Source organism: Rhagoletis zephyria, unplaced genomic scaffold, assembly GCF_001687245.7.
Source record: "Rhagoletis zephyria isolate East Lansing unplaced genomic scaffold, Rhagoletis_zephyria_1.1 Rzeph_scaffold_00128, whole genome shotgun sequence".
NCBI classification, from domain to species: Eukaryota; Metazoa; Arthropoda; class Insecta; order Diptera; family Tephritidae; genus Rhagoletis; species Rhagoletis zephyria.
Window position 1 is genome coordinate 197,011 of NW_016157212.1, and position 20,112 is coordinate 217,122.

Genomic DNA, 20,112 nt, shown 5'->3' on the forward strand with positions numbered 1-20,112 from the left:
AAAATTTCCTAGCCTCTTTAGTTTGATGCCAATATTGCAATATTTAATTTATGCTATCAATTAAATTAAATTAAAGTTTTCAAATAGGTGGCAACCTTCCACAAAAATATTTTCAGCTGTAAGCCTTTGTAAATTTCTTTCTTTTGACAGCCATATTGCAGTATTCACTTTACTGTATCAGTTGACCTAAATTGAAATTTTAAACACACGTGGCAACTCTCTAATTTTTTCTTCTATATTGGAAGTTAGATCTCTAGCGATACATCGGTGAAAACTGCATTCAATTCCATGTTTTCACCTGATGCGCGTACAAATATACAGACAGACAGAGATTCAAAAATTCTAAAAATTGTTTATTTGGCTTCTGTAGCTTAAATAAAAACCCACCATATTAATTTTTCTTTAATATCTATAAGGTACAGACATCGACCTGTTACAATTTTATTATATGTATAGATGTAGATATAGATTTCATTTATTTTATCAATTTAATACAATAAAAGTTTTCAAACAGGTGGCAGCCATCCCTAGAAATATTTTCGGCAATATAATTTCCCAACCCCTTTCAGTTTGATCCCCATATTGCAATATTCAATTTATCTTATAAATTAAATTAAATGTACATTTTCAAACAGGTGGCAACTCTAAAAAAGAATTTTTGGCTGTAAGCCTTCTTCAGCCTCTTTCTTTTGACGCCCATATTGCAATATTCATTTTTTCTTATCAATTTACTTAAACTCCAATTTTAAAACAGGTGGCAACTCTTTAATTTTTTTTCTTCCTAAATTTTAATTTAGACCTCTAGCAATACATCGGTGAAAACTGCATTCAAATCCATGCATTCGTTTTCGAGTGATGCGCGAACAAACATACAGACAGACAGACAGACAGACAAAAATTCTAAAAATGGTTGATTTGGGTTCTGGTGCTCTAAAAAAGACCTTCCACATTAATTTTTCTTTAATATCTATAATGTACAGACATCGACCTGTTACAATTTTATTATATTTATAGATGAGCAGATAATTCTCTCCACTTCTTCTGGATTGGCGCTGTAACTTCCATTTGGTCTCTGCATCGCGTTGAATACTTTCAGAGCTGGAGCGTCTGTGTATATTTGAAGGACATGACGAAGCCAGCATAGCCGCTGAATCTTAATTCGCTGCACTTTGCCGACGTCCTTGTAAAGCTCATACATCGTTCCATCCTAAGCGGTACTCGACATAGCCTACGCGTAAAGGCCCGTAAATCTTACACATAATCTTTGTCTAAAAAACTCCAAGAGCCACCTCATCATGAGTGACTCATGGAGTGTAATTTTTGCATGACGAGACTGGACTTTACTTCTCAATTGCCTACTCAGTTCAAAATAGCACTTGTTGGCAACCATGAATCTCCATTGAATTTCAGGGCTGACATTATATTGGTGGTAATTCCGGTTCCTAAATAGACGAAGTCATCCACTTGTCAAATTTTTAACTGTCAACAGTGACGTAGGTGCCGAGATGTTCATGCTCTGACTGTTTCTTTGATGAAAGGAGATACTTCGTCTTGTCCTCGTTCACCACCAGACCCATTCGCTTTGCTTCTCTATCTAATTCCGAGAAGGCAGAACAGATGTAGCCCTTTTTGTGTCGACGATATCGATATCGTCAGTACGCCAGAAATTGTACGCTATTGTAATAGTTTGCTCTTGAACGATTCAGCTCTGCAGCTTTTGAAATCTTCTCCAACATCACAGGGTGAAAAGGAGTCAGCCTGACTGAAATCCCGTCTGGTATCAAAAGGCTCGGCGAGAGGTCCTTCCGAATTCTGACTTACCATCATTTTACATAGTCGTATTAGTTTCGCGGGGATACCAAATTCAGATATCATGGCCTAGAGCCAAATTTACGTGCTGTCAAAAGTGGCTTTGAAATCGACGAATAGATGGCTTGTGTTGATTCCATTTTCGTGAGTATTTTCAAATATTTGGTGTATTGTGAATACCTGGTCTATGTTGGACTTGTCAGCGCTAAAGCGACAGTGATAAGGGCTAATTAGTTCGTTGAGAATGGGACCTCTAACCTATGCTTAGAAGGCTTATACCACGATAATTGCCGCTTGTAACGTGGTCACTTTTCTTGTGGTTTGGACAGAGTACACTCCAATCAAACGAAGTAAAGAGGTTTTCAAACTCCCCTAAAAACCATTCAATTAAAAGGGATGGGAAGAAGCGACCTAAACTCTAAAACTCAACGGCGGAGGGTAGATGAAAAAAATTATTCTTTAAGTGTTGTGTTATATTCGAAGTGAGAAACTTTGCTGCCTAGTTTTTGTATTTGTCGCCATTAAAAAAATAAAAGTTCAGATGAAACTAAATGCTTATTTTATTAAATATCTAAAAGTCTTGGTAAACCATAAAAAGTAAATATCACATTCAAAGGACACATTATTAAGCAGCAAAGGCGTCGCTCTGCAGCCTACCAAACGACGTCACTCATACGCCCACGCCCACCTCAGCGAATCGCTGAATGTGCGGGTAATTTGACTTAATTATCTTCCAAGAATCAAATTGTCACAGCAGACAATTGTCAAGGGCGTATAAGAAAATGTAATAAATTAAGAATACGAATAGGTAAATGGAAACTGCAAAGGAAACTATAGCAAGCTGCTTACATTTATATATAAATCGTATTTACTTATGTAAATATAAAAACGCTTTAATTGAGCCAAAGCAAATATAACGAAAATATAAAAGTTTAATTTTAATTCGGCATCTTTCTGTTCTCCTCTCTTCACCATCAAGACATACTTAAATAATTTCCGTTTTCTGTCTACTTATACAATTTTGCTCTCTAAACTGCCGGCAATTACCATATTTCAATCAAACTTTTCCATTGCATAAATAAGCAGTTAAGGCAGCGGCAGCAACGATCAAAAATATGACATGACATTAAAATAACAGCCAAATAACAACAACAAGCCAAATAAAAGCAACAACAACAATAACGTCAACAGAGCACCAGTAGTACTACTGACAGTTTCTGACATGCACTTGAGTACCCATTCAATGACAAAGGTCCTTCTTTTTAGTCAGTCTTTTTTTTTTTACTTTCTCCCTCGCATGCTAATGACGTCGTTTTTTGCTGTTTTTTTTTTTTTTTTGTGCGGGTGTGTATATGTTTGCAAGCAATCATGTCTTGCACTCTCCTTAACCTTAGCCTTAGTTTTGAGTGGCAACATTAGACGACGACGACGACGACGACGACAATGACGACAAATACGACGGCGTGTTGTCCTTGACAATAACATTTTTTACTTGCACATATGAAAAAAGGTACATACATACTTACAAAAAAAAAATATGTTAGCGTTATGCTTGTATGCGAATTGTTCTTCAAATTGTGTGTCTTCTTGCCTTATTTGCCCTTTTCTTATCAAACACTAAAAACAATTTTTTTTTTTCAAATGTCACTTAGTTTTGAGACACGCTAATCACGAAAATTATGTCAAGTCGAAATTTTGGCAGCTGTCAGTTTCACTAGAAGTGGAAAATTTCCCAAAAATAAAACCTACTAAGCGCTAAGACTCACTAATTTTGAATTCTATACCAAATTTAAACTGTTTTCAGTTGACAACTATCATTTTTTCTAAAACTAAGAAAGCCTTAAAATTGCGCTTTTTAGTGACTTTTCTGCAGTTCAGTGACACAAAATTCTTGCATAGCAAAATAAATGATTTATTGTATTATTTATAAGGAATTTCTTTATTTATAAAGAATTTTGAATTAAATTATAAATTAATAACAGTAATTGTAATTATATAGGGCATTTAATAGACGGTTGAAATAGGTAAATGAGCCATAGTTGCGATCGTCTGCTATAAGTTCAGGCAAAAAAAAAATTTTTTCCTTGATTTTCTGATGATTTTCCTTTCATTTTACACGAAATTCGTCATTCGCAAAGTTCATATCTCAATAACTTTATTTAAAAAATGAAAAAACTGCCATATCGGATTTAAGATTTTTAAAAACGATGATATCTGAAATAGTAGCTATAAATTTATTGTTATTCCACATACTTTTCCATCAGAAACGGCATTAAGCAGCATAAATGCAGTTTTCGCCGATGTATTGCTCGAGGTCTAACTTAAAATATAGAAAGAAAACAAAAAGAGAGTTGCCCACTGTCGGAAAATTGCAGTTTAAGTAAATTGCTATAATAAAATAAATATTGCCACGTAACTAATATAACTATTAACACGTTTAAGAAGGCTTGCAGCCAACATTTTTTTGTGGAAGGTTGCCACCTATTTGAAAATTTTAATGTAATTGAAAAGATAAATTAAATATTTCAATAGAGGTATCTAACTAAGGAGCTTTAGGAAATTTTGCCGGTGAAAATTTTTTTGAGAAGGGTTGCCACATGTTAGAAAAATTTTTGTCAATTAAATTGATAAAATAAATGAAATATTAAAATATGGGTATTAAATTAAAGAGGTGTGAGAAAGTTTACTGCCGAAAATATGTGAAGCGGGTTGCCACCTACTTGAAAAATTTAATTCGGTAAAATTGGAAAGCAAAGGTATATTAGTGAATTAGTACACCTTTGAAGAAAGTGTGCGATATGTAGACGATGTAGACTGGAGACATAAATAGACTATAAATTAGATTCCCATGAGAAGAGTCGATAATTTACCTTATACTAGTTTGAAAATTTCGCCTCACAAAGTCCTTAAATCTATTATATTTTTTATGAATGAGGCTCTAAGAGTTTTGCGATGAAGGCTATGAAGTAACAACTCAAAAATACTTTTAAGGCGTTTTCGTTGTATACCAAAATTGTAATATTCAATTAATCTTATTAATTTACTTGAATTAATTTTTTCAAGCAGATGGCAACTCTCTTTAAAAATATTTTCCATATCAAGATTTCTTAAACCACTTTATTTTGAACATTTCATTCATCCTATCTTAAGACAAAAATTGTTGTTGCAAAATTTTGTGAATTTTTATAGTTTTTCTTCAAAGTTTAAAATTTTATTATTTTATTAATTTTTATTTTATTTGGTTTTTGTTATATATGGTGCTGTATTTTTACAAACAAAAAAAAAACTAATAATAAACATTAAACAAACAAATAAAAACTAACAGGACTAAACCACACTGATGACCAGCGAGTGACCGAAAATGATAATAGTGCTCTTGGTATGTCCGACTTACGTTCGAGAGTGACTGAAAATGAACAAGCAGCTAGATGTAGAAATGAATATTTTTATTTTATTAGAATGAGAGACAGGTCTTGGGGTCTTCATATTGGACTTTGTTAAGTAGCGAAATTTTTTGATAATTTAAGGCTGCTGAAGCAATGTTAGAAAAGCCTAAGAGAAAAATATTTATTTTGATACTTTCGACAGAATGAATTTGACAAGAATGAATTTGGACAGAATTTCACTGCAAATATTTAAATCATTTGGTTTTCACCATTTGACCACAAACTAATCCATATCCACTTGATATTTGTGCAAACATGTGTGACTTTGCTTATGTAGATAGCGCTGCTATTTATTTAATTTGTATTTGCCTACTAAATATTTTCGTTCACAGAAATTCACTATCTGTTGTGTGCATTAATGCAAATAGTTCAATTTGTTTACATGTTTTTAAAAAATAGTCTGTGATGAATACAAGCTTTGTGCATATTTGTATGTGCACGTTTTTTTTTTTTTTTGCGAATGTGCAAATGTGCTCGTATGAAAATATATCACATTTGATGCATTTTGGTTAAACAAACTATTCTCAATTGCTTTTAGAAAAACTAGTTAATTTTTGACAAATTCCTCAAAAAGTATTTATTTATGTATGCGAGATAAATCAAATAATTTAGAATCACCTAAACTTTTGTTTTACTTTACGGGGATGTTTTTTTTTTTTTTTTGCAAAATTTTTACGTATTATAATATTATCAGATACGTTAAAGGTTCTCAAAAGTGCCGTTTCGGCGATTTCGTCATGTCATCTCTTCGCTATTTTAGTAAACTCCTTGGGGATAAGAAGCTTGGTGTCAAATGTCGCGCCGGTTCATCGGCCTTGCAATTACTCTCTGTGTCGCAGTATACCGTAACCCATATTTCCTTTGTCCACCAATCTGGGGAGTCCCGAAAGCTCCGTTAGTAGGCTACAATGACCACTTGTCTGGACTGTTCGTATGAATTTCCGCAACGCTTGCATTTTTAATCAGCACTTTTAGAAAATTTTCGGGTAAGCAGTTTTGTAGTCCATTCAATTTCAGTGCAAATTTCCTATAGCTAAAAACTACCGCGGTATTTTGAATATTTTTGTCGAGGGTGTTGAGCATGTTGTTCCATATAAAAATATAATTTGTTTATGCGTCCATTATTAGACTAAAATTGTATGGGCTACAAAACTGCATACGCCGAAATTTTTTAAAATTTCCAATTAAAAAATTTAAATTTTGATAGATTTTTTTTGAAGTTTGATTAATTTTTAGTTGCGATCCCGTACGAGTCCGGACTAGTCAGAAATAGTCAGAATCAGTCAGATTTTACTGGAAATCGATACCGTACTCGGTTCTCTGACTACTGAGAGGACAAAAAAGAGAGTAAATACGGTTCTCTCTCTGTCAGAAGCTACCAGTCTTAGTCCGAGAATTTTTTGCTGGTAAATTCTGGTAAATATGTCAAACGATCAGCTGTAGTGTGTTTGGCAACCAAATTGTAAACAAAAGAAAAGTGCACTCTGCTAATTCATGTTGAAAAGTACTTAATTACTAGTTGCGATTCCGTACTTTTCAATGTTACTCCCTCGCTCTGAGCGATTTTTAATTTTTTGACAGTTTTACTAGTTTTAGTCCGAGGAATACGGGATTGCACCTTTTGTGAAATTTGTGCAAGCTTTGCAACTTCGACTTGTGAGTTATTTCTGTTATAGATTGAATTATATTTTAAATGAAAATTGCTATAAATTCCAATTCAAAAAAATTAAATTATGATAAAATTTTTTTGAAGTTTGATTAATGGTGAAATTTGTGTTTCTGTTGCAGATTGAATTATATTTCAAATGAAAATTAATAAAAATAAGCACAAGTTGCAAACAATATCAATTTGAATTTTGGTGCTAAATCTTTGACCATGTATATTCTTATCCAACTTAAATTTCAAGCAAGATTAGCAATATGTAATCCGTTGTTTGCTTTGAAATATACATATACATATAATATGTAATACCTTTAGGAACCTTTAAAAGGTTAAATTTACCTGATATTGGCTTAAAAATGTTTTTTAGAAAATTTTCTCCCAAAAATTTCCATTCAAAATTGTAAACAAAGTTTGACAATGTACTAAGTGATGAACAAATTTTGGAAAATGTCAAATTAAAGCTTATTAAATTTTATAAAATATTCAGGTAGTAATTTTTCTGCTTTAAATAATAAAATCCATCTCACGATGTAGGCAAATTTGTTAATAGGTTTAGTTGCACCCCTTAGAAATTTTTAATCATTGGACGGATTTTTTTTCCGTAGCGAGAAACCTGCGTTAAAGATCAAACTGGTGCTCGAAAGAAAATAAATTTAGGAAAGTTTCGTCTCAAAAAAGTATTGTAGTAGAAATTTCAGTATATTAGTTTTCTGCATGCGTTTCCATACTAATGTTCAGAGGTTTAGACATTCAGAATAACAATAACTATTTTTTTTTTTAATTCAAGTTGGATGGAAGTAGAAAAAGTCACATATACACATAGAAAAACAAACGCAAGCTTAATAAATTCAGCTCCGACTTACCACAATTCGTCGCACGCGTGCCATTTTATGCTAAATATGTAGTTGTAGCTGATCACTTCCGTTTGCGGCAGCTAAGCGATAACAATCGAAAACCGGAACACTTAACGCTGGCACGCTTTTGTCGCTTGCCTTGTTACAAATTGGCTTGTTGCTTTTGTTTTCTAGGGATAAGTATAGATTTGCTGCAACAATCGGCTAGCTTTTGTCAAAAAATAAAAATAAAAAAATATTAAAAATCACTCATACGCCGTGTATGTCAGCAATGAACTACATAAGTGAAAAAAATCAGTACAACCGCTCACAATGGCCGAGCGGAAATCACGTTGGCGACAGCACGTCGCTAAAACAAAAGCGCACACGCTACTTTGTCGCCAATTGCCGTTTGCACAGCAGCGTCAATGGCACACGTTTTTGCTTTTAGGCCACTTGAAACGTGCGTTTATCACACACACACACACACACACACAAAGCGCTTGGGTGAAATAGCAAGCGCCGCCGGAAATGTTTGCACGGAAATCGCGTTCGAATTACACTTCAAAGCAATTAAAAAATGTGTGTAAATATGTATGTATTTACATATGTCAGTATTTGCCAGCTATTGGTCACTGTGGCGCTGCTTGTATTGGGGAGAAATCCCAAACAACGAAAACCAAAATTTTACAAATGCGTCGCTGGCTGGCTTCCTACTCAAATTAAGCTTGCGGCTTCAAAATACTTTTACTTTCTACCACAATCTGACATACTCATTGGCGCGCACATGCACGCACTCACACACATACGCACGTGAAAATTTCTCTACACTGTATTTAATTAGCGCAAAAGTTCGCAGGAAAAGCAAGTCACAGCTGGCAAAAATGCGAAAAAATACTACTCGTCATAGCGGAATTGCCTGGAGTAAGAAGAAACTTTGATTTTATTGCACTTTTTTATTTTAATAAAATTTTCACACTCTTGTTTGTCAATAAATATTTGTTTTGTCACAATTTCTCATTTTTGCTTTTTTTGTTGTTGTTGTTTCTCAAAAATATCCCTTTTCTAGCCGTTGGTTTTTTGCTTCCCAGGCACGCGCTTATTAATTCGATTTTTTCCGCTTTATCGACCACTTTGTCGCACGTCTCAATAGTAACTGAGCCAGTTGCGTGCTTTGCTGGAGATAAAATAGTACTCCGGGAAAATTGTATTGTATTGTAAATAGGGAAAAAGTTCACCAGCATTTGCTTATTGTTTTTTTTTTTTTGTTTTGTTTTGTTGGCAAGCATGCGAGAATGCCGCAGTGATGCGCTTTCAATGCAGCGCTGAGAGCGTGAGCGCCAGCGTCAATATGCGAGTGCGCAAAATGCAAAGAGAGTACTTTATGAGGCGGCTAGAGTAGCCAAGTGTACCAAAAATTAGGCGATGCCGAAATGCAATAACTACTAGGACTTTTGAATTTGAAATTGTATGCGCTAGATTTTGGTCTCGCCCAGCCATTTTGATAGAAATTATTTTCAGTTGCTCCTTTTATATTAAACTTGAAGCGTGGCATGAAGCGTGGAGACCTCACAGCCGCCCATTTGGGTTTCCGAAAACCGTTCATAAATAACTCCGTTGCCAAATCCACAGACGCAATGCCGCCAAAGTTATGCTTTATTAAGCCCTTCAAGGTTATCGTGTTGTAAGGAAATCATTAGCTAAGGATCCTAAGTCTAGTCCATTAATAGACCAAAGCGTATGATGAGAGTACAGGGACCGGCGAATTTACACCTAGATTTCAGAAAGGTGTATGAATAGGCACATATCCAACTAAAATCCAGGAGGAAATTCATGCTATTGATATCTGCCATGTCGCTCAGCCTTTATCCGGTCCATCCAAGGTATACTCCTAAGAAGATGGAAGTACTTACCCTTGGGTTGCAGTCCATTGACGTATGTATTTCAAAACGCAAAAGACAAACCAAGATATTTATAACTCCCACGCGTGGAGTCCCCGAACGAATTCTTTACTTTCTTTCTTTTTGAGTGTAAGCACATGGTATTAATTTAACAAAAACTTGCTAGTAAAAGGTTAAAGAATAACACTTAGTAAAAGACCAATAGATAAAGAAAAGGATAAAGGCAAAGGTAAAAATAAAAACAAAAAACAAAGATGAGAAAAAAAGAAAAAAAATGAAGATCAGGACAAAGGTGAAGGTGAAAATGTAGATGAAGAAAATTATAAAGATAAAGCAAAAATAAAGATAAATATAAAGAAAAAGATGAGGATGAGGATACCGATAAAAATTAAGATGAGGATAGAGGAAGAAAGATTAAAATAAAAGTAATTATAGGGAAAAGCATATAGATAGAGACACAGAGAAGTAATATGGGAACTATTTCAGGATTTTCGGGATTCTCGTGACTTATCGATATAAAAATGTATATTTTTATCGGTTTTGTTGTCGATATTTTTATCACTTTTGCTATCGATTTTGTTATCGATTTTGTAATCGATGTTTTGTTGTCGATTTCGTTACCGATATCTATTGTTATCGATTTTTCTATCGTTTTTATTATCGATATTTTTAAAGAATTTGATATCGATTTTTTAATCCATATTTTTATCAATTATGTGATTTATATTTTTGTCGAATTTGCTTTCGATTTTGTTATCGATAATTTTATCGATTTCGCTAGAGATATTTTTATCGATTAGCTATCGATATTTTTATCGATTTTGTTATCGATATTTTTATCAAATTTGTTATCTAAATTTGTTATCGATATTTAGATGGATGTTACTATCGATTTTGTTATCGACAGAGTATAAAGATAACAATGAAGATCAAGGAAGACAAAATAGCATAAATGTAATCACAACGAACAGGGTAGATGTAGGGATCTAGATTGAAAAAAAGACAAAAATATAACCTTAAGCAAAAGCAGGTGTATGTATGTATGTATGTACATATTTATATTGGTTATGAGAGAAACTACCCTACAAGACAGCTGAGTATCATATGAGTACTCATATTATCATTACTCCTAATCACAAAAGTGCTTATCAAAGTCCTCATTTTCGTTCAGGCCATGGGAAAAAATTGAGTACTTTCCCCTCAATGTTGTCATCAGAAAGTCCTCAGTACTAATAGTCAAACTACTCATTTATGCCGTACTACAAAAACAAAAGTGTAAATGTGTGAGAATTTTTGCCTAAAGTGCTCAGCAATGTCTTGTAGGGTAGAAATGTAACGTAAGCTGCACTTCTACAGTGTGGCCCAGGCGCACTTACTATGTTTTTATTGTGATGAAGGTTGTGAGAGTCTTACAACTTTGGAAATGATCATCCTATTAGAGAGGATACGATAGAAGGCTTAGGTCAGGTGAGTTAGGTTGGTCGGCAGTCCTAAGCGAACTCAGGGTTCCTTGTAATACTGCATGAGGTTTTTATTTATTTTCCGTTCCCTTATGAACCACTCGATGTTTGCCAAAGAAGTGCATAGGCTTCTAACATTCATCGCTTTGAAGTCATCGAGATCGTTGAATAAATAGCTGCCAAGAGCTTTTACTCTCCATTTTGATAGCGCAGGACAATGGCAGAGAAGATGTGGGGTAGTTTCTTCTTCGTCTTGATCCATGCAGCTTCTGCAGTAGGCGTCCCAGAGTACGTCCAGTCTAGCTCTTTGTAATACAATCAGACAATGTCCGGTAAGAACTCCAGCCTCTTTAAATTACACGTTGAGCATCTATGCCTGGCCAGTGTATTTCGGCAATATGATAGGTCGGTTGCATTCGCCAGCTTTTACTGGCAATTTCTATGAGTTTTTCAGTCAGTAGAAATTTGCTGATTGGAGGAGGGATGTCGAGAGTATCCCTTATATACATATGTATCTGGCAATATATTTCCAAAACGCGCGATTTCACCAGGCGTGCGGTTTCCTCGCATGTTACAATGGCCACTTACCCAGACATTGCGAGTGTTGGATGTCTCAGCCATCCCTTTGAGAGATCGGTGGCATTGTATAACTAAATACTGTTGAAGTCAGCGACAACTTTCCCAGAGATTTAATAGCCGCCTGGTTGTCAGTGGAAATATAGAAGGCTTGGCTTTCTGAAAAGAAAAGAAGTTATGTACTAAAATACTTTAGCCAGCAATACAGTGTTTCATCAGCCTATAATGATAGGTTAGGAATTCGTGTATGGAGAGTTCTACACTTCGACTCGGATACATAATAGCTCATAGTGAATTTAAGCGTTATGAGACATAATAGAGAGGATAGTCAAGATATCAAACGGAACCACTTTTTATCCCCGCCAAAAAAAGAAAATTAACGGGTCCAAGGAGTCTTCTATCTTTATTCGACTGGAGAAGAAATGTGGCTTACACAGCTACGCGAGCCCTTTCGACTGGAGGCCCAGACATTGGAACAACAAGTCACCGAGAGGCGAATTTTGCAGCTCAAGACCCCTTTGGCCTCTGAACTGGTTCATCTAGCCGTGTTGTGTACTATTTCGTTAATCTTTCCATAGAAAAGCAAAAGCCTTTAAAGGGGTTAAGGTATTGAACAGGTAGGAGAAATGCAAAAAGGTACTATGCGGTATCCCTATCAAACTGAAGAGGTGCCATGCAGCGGTGGTGGGTGGCAACAACCCACAGTCCGATGAGCTTACTCGAGCTAGAAGCAAGCGTACCCCGTGGTGAACCGAGCATGTGAGTGGACGCAGGCGCAGTGTGAGGAGGTCTTCGCGTTGAAAGGAAGGAAACGTGGCATCCAGCGACCCGTACGTAACAAGTGCATAAATGGAATCCAAGTGAAAAAGACCGCTTATGCAGTCTTCTCAATGATCAAGGATTTTCACTTGATACTTTCTAAAAAAAAAATAAGAAATATCCTTGGTCGAGGAGTCAGAATTTTTTTCTCTATGCAGTCCGAGTGTATTTCCAGGAATACCTGCGTGGGATATCATATTCGTTTATCGTGTAGCGCCATTAAGCAGTCCCCTGTAGTAACCTACCTCTGATACCACTGTTTATAGAATGATCAATTATCTCCTTTGCCATTAATACCTGGAAAGATCTTCTTTGTAAGGCAAAAGGCAATATCCTGTGGCAATTTGTTGTTGGCCATTTCAATGAATGCTGACCTCAATCACTGTTTCGGGGCTAACTCGTTCAAGGTCTTTCTACACTCGAGGAGATGCTGATACACTGTACCCGTACATAGAGACCTAATCACAATATTGCTAACAGAATAAATGGCGGTAGGCTATGCAGAAGTTGAGAACCTACAAGGCCAGAGGTGGCCCCAACCTTGAAGAATTAGTAGACCAAGTATTCCAAGCAGCATATGCGGCTCTGGAATTCTAGTGGAAAGCCTGTTTTCAAAGCAGAAAAGAGGTCTGGTGTGCCCATTTCTAAGCTTCGTTCAATCTGGTTGGATTCCAGCCGACCTTCTGCTTACCGTAAAGGTCGATAGCAGGGATTTTTAGTGGAATTTCTGCGGATTTACTGAGGAGTCTAAGGCCTCCTTTATTAAGATTAAAGTCGCCATCTGCTACCTATCCAGTTGTTTGGTATATTGTACATATGCCCTTGCCAAAAATCAGCCACCATAAAAAAAGACAACCGCTTTGTGAATCCCTAAGTGTACTACTTTGCGTGATATCAGACTTCCTATTTTCCTCACAACTGCCTTGTACTTGTATAGAGCGGTTATGGCTTTCATAGAGTGGTCCGAAAGGTTCCGAATCCAGGCCAACCGCTTTTTGTGAATTACAGCGAAGTAAATAGTTTACCTCGGTAGAGTGTGTGAGCCCCACTTTATTGAGAAGGATGTACCAAAGAGATAGTATTTTATGTTTCCATATGTAAAGTAACAATGCGGTCTGGTGGTATTAAGATTACGCACACTTTCTCTCACGAGACAAAGGATGTTGCTCACGAGAGAAAAGATGTTCTGTAGAAGTTTGCTTAATGCTTAGAGATGATTATTCAATGTTGTGAGCGCTTGATAGCTGGAACTCGACAGGCTCAGAAGAATTGTATTCAAGTGTATAGTTCCACCTTTGTAGGAGCGCACTCATCCATGGGAGGTACTTCTCGTTGCATACCTAAAGTTCGCCTTAGAATAACCTGTTGCTACTACGTAAAGCTATCCGATGTAAGATGCTGTCGGACAGTAATTCTAGCAGTCTATTAAGAAGAAAATTCCCAATGGAGAATATGCCATTTCGTAGCAGAGGTTTGTGAGGTTTAAATAAGTTTATATCCTATGGGCAGCCTGGTGGATATTGGAAAAGGTAAGTCGTTCTTTATAGAACTTTACACAATCGGTTGCTTTCAGAGGTTTCCTCGGTGTATCCACTGAGCTCCCATTGGCGCATTTCTACTGTTTTAATGCACTGCGAAGCTAAAGTGCTTGACAGGTATTTCTGTCAGAATTTGCATAACTCTTTGGCATATCTGCAACTTCTTTTACACTTTTAAGACAACCTATTCCAAAAATTTAGTAAAAGTGTAAATAAAATATATTCACAATCGCAGTTCAAAGATGAGCTTACATAAAGCCCCAAATTAATAAATTCCAATTCATCGTTGGCTTTTCTCCTTCTCAGTTATCACTTATATAAAGAATCTCTCTCTCTCTCCCTCTCTCTCTCTTGCTCTCTTGCTCTCCAAATAACTCTACAACACATAAGCCGCACAGCCGCAAGCTCTGCTCGTTCACTCACCAACACACACACACACACAGACGTTTAATTTCATTTATGTCGTTAGGGGTTTTTTTTGTGTGCCAAAAAAGTCCAACATCACAGTATGTAGCCTACTATCGCTCCCAAAGGCAAAAGGGATGAGAATGTAGAATGCATGTAATATATTTATTTGTATGTTCATATTTCATGTTTATTTTAATGCGATGTCAATCCCAAGTGACCCACTACAGTTGATAAACAAAGTCGGGGAAAAAATCAGAAAATCATAAAAATCAGGGCAGGAAAAATTACTAAGATAAGCTGCAACGATTGGCATTGACTGATAAATTTGGTGGGCTTTTTATTTTTTTTTTTAATAATTGTTTAAAGAAAAGTTATATTTTTTACTGCAGTGGATGTCCACATACATAATCCGCCTTATCATCAGTTTCATTTTTCCCGAACCGGTTCACTCTTCGCTTTTGGTTTCCATGTATTTACTATGGGCGGAATAAAAATTTTCGGGTGAAACTTTTTTCGGACAAAACTCAGTAGGAGGTTATCAACTCGTCCGAATATTTTTTTATATATGGACGACGTTAACATAAATGCTTACATGTGTCTGTACTACTTTTTTTTTAAGGAAAGTTGGTACGTAGAGGTAGTGCCCTAATAATTTGGTTTAGGTCCGATAATTGGATCATGAATAAATTAACGGTACTCTTAAATTTTTATATGAAAATTGAAGTGGATTTTGTTTAAAAAAAATACTTGTTAACAAACAGATTTCCCAAGAATTTTTTTTTAGTTTAAAAAACGCCTAAAGTATTTTTTAGGCAATTATTTTGAATTTTACCTGTAGAGTATATAGGGTGTCCTAGTACACCCCCTCTAAAATGGAAAAAAATACTTTTTATTGCAAAACAAAAAAAAAAATATGAACTATCAAGTCGGGGATGTTCTATCTTTTAGTCGTATTACCGACTTGCGGTTTCGACTGAAAGTAAGTTAAACTCTCCGGAAATCCAGTTTTTTAAATGGGACACATATGATTTTATTACAGACTTATGTCGAGGATAATCCATCTTTTGGCCCGCTAACCCACGCACCAAAATATAGAGCATACCTGACTTGGTAATCCGTATATATTGTTATCAATAAAAGTATTTTCGTCCATTTAAGATGCCCAGAATGAGCTGGAATTTAAAGGAAGAAAAAGGCACTTTCGAGAAAAAAGTTTCAAGAAAAAGTTACGTATTTTTATCCACAGAAACCGAATCTGTATTAAAAACATATATGACCCATATAAAAAATGGACTTCCGGTCGGTTAAACTCACTTCCGGTCTTAACCGGCAGCCAGTAATATGGCCAAAAGATAGAGAATATCCGACTTGGAAAATCGCGCCCTAATCGCCTAAATAACGTAAGCGACATTTTTGTCAGAATTTTCTTTTTGATGAAGAAATATTCCTGGAGCATCTAGATGCATTTCTGCGTGAAACAGAAAATGTTGAAAAAAATTTAGTTTACTTTATGTTAGCGGTTAGGGCTCGATATGCCTACATACCTATAATCTGAAGTGTTTTTTCCACGTATGTACCTAACACAGAGTATTCTCTTTCTTCTTTGTTGTACATATTTTCAAAAATCATACATCGAATAAAGGCGCTGGCCCAATGCAGGCTTGCTTTGCATGCCTTGCTTACTTTAATTTGCTTTGATTTACTTCAAAAACTCGTTTGGCCAAATGGCGGCTTGGAACGCTGTCAAAGCAACCAGCTGTGTAGTTGAAAAGTCAAGGTCTGTTTCCTTACACTAAGAATAATTTTGCCATCAAATTCCAGAAAATTAAAAAAAAGAAATACAAAACTATCTTTTCAGATTTATTTTTAAATGAATGTGAATTAATTTTTGCATTTCAAAGGAATGATAATAATTATACAGACATATATAACTATATATACATTTACTAGAAACAAAAAACTAAAAAAAAAAATCGATTTTTCAAGAGACGACGTACCAGTAGTTTGACATCATAAATATCGCTAGCTTTGTGTGAAAAGTTAATAAGTCTGCAATTTATGAAGCCTCAAATTTTGACATAGAAAGTAAGAGAAATTAAGCACTAAGGTACTTGTTTTATTTTTTTCTCGTTTATATTCAATGAAAGATAAATTTTATAAGTCCAAAAGAGGCCCCGAATATGCAATAAGGCCAAAATTATATGAAATTTTTGAATCCTTCTGATTTGTATGGAGTTTTGCTTAGCTTTAAACACGCAAAATGTTGTATTCAAAGTTCCTGTAAAATTTGTAAAATTGGACTTAGCAACTTTTCAGTTTAAGCCAGCGACTCACTGTTTATTCGATGGTGAAAAATTAGTTTTTAATATTGCCTGATTATAAAAAGGCAATAATATCGACATCGAAAAAGAAAATAAAGTTAGAAATGGCAATGTCTTGATTATGAAAAGGCAATAAGATGACAATCGAAAAAGAAAATAAACCTAAGATTGGCGGAGTCTTGCGCGTATTTGCAAATAGTACCACTAATCAATACTTATTTGCGGGATTTAGTTATTTGCAAATAAAAAATTAACTCAGCGTTTATACGGCAAAGTTTACCATTTTGCAAATTGTTATTTGCAAATAATACGTGCGTATAAATGTAGTAATATATTACTTTTTATTAAACTTTGAATTACTAATATTATAAATACATATATTTTTTAAAATTACGTAAGACAATTTTTGTACATAAAAGTCTGCAACAGTTTGTTTGAATTGTTGAATTTAGAACGGGAACATATCTTTTTGTCAAAAGCCTACGAAACGCTTTCAAATAAAACATTTGCCTATTTGAAACTTTGAGGCGCTTAAAGCAAGTGAAGCAAAGCTGCCATTTGGCCACCCTTCATACGTTTTAGTATATTCCAAATAACTTTTGACAATTTTCAAAGCTAAGCAAACAAAGCAAGCCTGCATTGGGCCAGCGCCTTAATAGTTTGTGATGCTTGCTTTGCTGTCTGTATTATGTATAAGTGCATATGTAAGTATATGCATGTGTGAAAATTCCACATTTGTCTTTACAAGAAAATGTTGCCTTCAAACTATATTACTAAAATAATAAACAAAGGAGTTATAGCACTTTTAATATCACAGGTCAACATGAGTTTCAGATGTAAGTATAATAACACAGTACAACAAAAATTGATTTTTTTTATGCAACAGAGTAACCTAAATTTAAGGATTATGTTGAGAGGATTTCGAAATTTTTATTTTATTNAAAAAGAAAATAAAGTTAGAAATGGCAATGTCTTGATTATGAAAAGGCAATAAGATGACAATCGAAAAAGAAAATAAACCTAAGATTGGCGGAGTCTTGCGCGTATTTGCAAATAGTACCACTAATCAATACTTATTTGCGGGATTTAGTTATTTGCAAATAAAAAATTAACTCAGCGTTTATACGGCAAAGTTTACCATTTTGCAAATTGTTATTTGCAAATAATACGTGCGTATAAATGTAGTAATATATTACTTTTTATTAAACTTTGAATTACTAATATTATAAATACATATATTTTTTAAAATTACGTAAGACAATTTTTGTACATAAAAGTCTGCAACAGTTTGTTTGAATTGTTGAATTTAGAACGGGAACATATCTTTTTGTCAAAAGCCTACGAAACGCTTTCAAATAAAACATTTGCCTATTTGAAACTTTGAGGCGCTTAAAGCAAGTGAAGCAAAGCTGCCATTTGGCCACCCTTCATACGTTTTAGTATATTCCAAATAACTTTTGACAATTTTCAAAGCTAAGCAAACAAAGCAAGCCTGCATTGGGCCAGCGCCTTAATAGTTTGTGATGCTTGCTTTGCTGTCTGTATTATGTATAAGTGCATATGTAAGTATATGCATGTGTGAAAATTCCACATTTGTCTTTACAAGAAAATGTTGCCTTCAAACTATATTACTAAAATAATAAACAAAGGAGTTATAGCACTTTTAATATCACAGGTCAACATGAGTTTCAGATGTAAGTATAATAACACAGTACAACAAAAATTGATTTTTTTTATGCAACAGAGTAACCTAAATTTAAGGATTATGTTGAGAGGATTTCGAAATTTTTATTTTATTTTTTTTTTAACCCTTCGAAATACAGCCGAAAAGGTTTTTTCGTTGAAAGTTGGGTATTTGACGGCCGATTTTTAAAATTAACATGTCATCACATTTCCTTTTAAGCTATGAAGTCGTTTACCCATGGTTAGGTCAGCTAACAAAATTCGCCCCCACAAATTCCTCCAACAGTTTTCTTAGTTGGAAATTTAATCTCACTGCTTTCGTACCAATTTAGGTACATTTTTGCTACGATTTTTCCCAAATTCATACTCTTTGTTTTCGTCGCATCAGCAACCCGGGGAGTGCAAAACTGACGCTGTCAATAGCGAGCTAACCTCTTGTAATTTAATCATGCCAATAAATTTTATAAATTGTGGAAGTCAAAGTAAATAAGTGAGTCAAACCTGTTGTTTCGTATTGATAATAATAATTTATAATTAATACCATAAATTGTGCTGGTGAAATAAAATTAAAAAGTGACTTAACAGTGTGTGCAATTTAAAAATGGCTTTCGTTAAGCGCGATATTGATATTAAAATGTTACCTACGAAACGTGGTGTTATTGAATATTTTTTGTTCCTTAAATATTACGGCTCTGCAAGTGTTCCAAAAAATCGAAGTCTCAATGAATATTTGCCAATAGTTATGAACACAATTTCAAAGTTGTGGCAGCAGGCAAACATCCCTATAGTTACAAGAACTACGCTCCGGAGAAACATTGAAAGCCTCCTTCAAAGTTATTACAATGTAAAAAAACATCCTTATGAATATAATGATCAGGAATGGAATAAAATATTGTTAATTTCAAAGTGTAAGTGCATTATGGACTTAAACCCAGAAAATATATTATTAGCCATGATAACCGACGCTGATCCAGAGATACGTAATGATGGGTACGAAAAAATCAAAACAGCACGTCAATATCCACCAGCAGGGCTTCGCGTGTTCAAGGTCCCAAAGCGTGGCGTAATAAACTTTGAAAGTAAGTCGTATGTCAGCATGATCGATTGGAGTCAGTTTAAGATTACGGAACCCCCTTGTGTGCAGTTCTACCCAGATAGTGAACTTACAATGTTTCAATTTTCGGAAAATGAAGTGATAAATATCCCAGGTAAATATCTTCAAACTAAAAACTTCACGGGTCTTATAGTACTTTTAAATCATTTTTTTTTAGAGTTCCTCTGTCATTCCCAGAATACCGAACGGTTTGTGCGTGTTGTTAGTGAGTCTGCAAGTGCTGTCACTGATGAAAAGCGCCTGGGCCACATTTTTGCAAAATTAGAAAGCCGAGACCAATATAAAAGCCTTGATTCGCGCCAAAATTTGCTTAAGTAGCAATAAATATTGTAAGTGAAATAACTTTTTTGTTGATTATTTTAGTAATATAGTTTGAAGGCAACATTTTCTTGAATTTTTAAGTACTTTNGTTTGGTAAGGAAAAAAATATGCTTTAGGGGGCGTAAAATTTTGTTTCTGCCCTTATCATGCGAACGCGACTTCAAAGCTTAAAAAGACATAAGAACGAAAAGTGAAGCTTCTCAAGACAAAAATAATGACA

At 34.8% G+C, this 20,112-nt stretch overlaps 2 protein-coding genes across 2 annotated transcripts in view; one reads left to right on the forward strand and one right to left on the reverse strand.

Annotated features, from left to right (window-relative positions):
- The window catches only part of Dpp10 (Dipeptidyl peptidase 10), a 127,292-nt gene extending 118,407 nt beyond the window's left edge, over nt 1-8,885 (reverse strand). Inside the window, exon 1 of the mRNA XM_017637139.1 lies at nt 7,782-8,885. The gene's annotated coding sequence lies outside the window, so the exon portion shown is untranslated. The remainder of the gene's footprint in view (nt 1-7,781) is intronic.
- A 10,506-nt stretch (nt 8,886-19,391) lies between these two features.
- LOC108380840 (uncharacterized) lies at nt 19,392-19,973 on the forward strand. The gene is made up of 2 exons (XM_017637242.1): nt 19,392-19,665; nt 19,729-19,973. The coding sequence occupies exons 1-2, from the start codon at nt 19,410-19,412 to the stop codon at nt 19,887-19,889; spliced, it is 417 nt and encodes a 138-aa protein (XP_017492731.1). The 5' UTR covers nt 19,392-19,409; the 3' UTR covers nt 19,890-19,973.
- The last annotated feature ends 139 nt before the right edge of the window (nt 19,974-20,112 follow it).

Bases quoted from the DNA above. Each gene is read 5' to 3' on its own strand.
- LOC108380840 (XM_017637242.1), top strand. From the start codon at position 19,410: ATGATAACCGACGCTGATCCAGAGATACGTAATGATGGGTACGAAAAA. The intron at 19,666-19,728 runs GTAAATATCTTC...ATTTTTTTTTAG, and splicing joins TGAAGTGATAAATATCCCAG to AGTTCCTCTGTCATTCCCAG.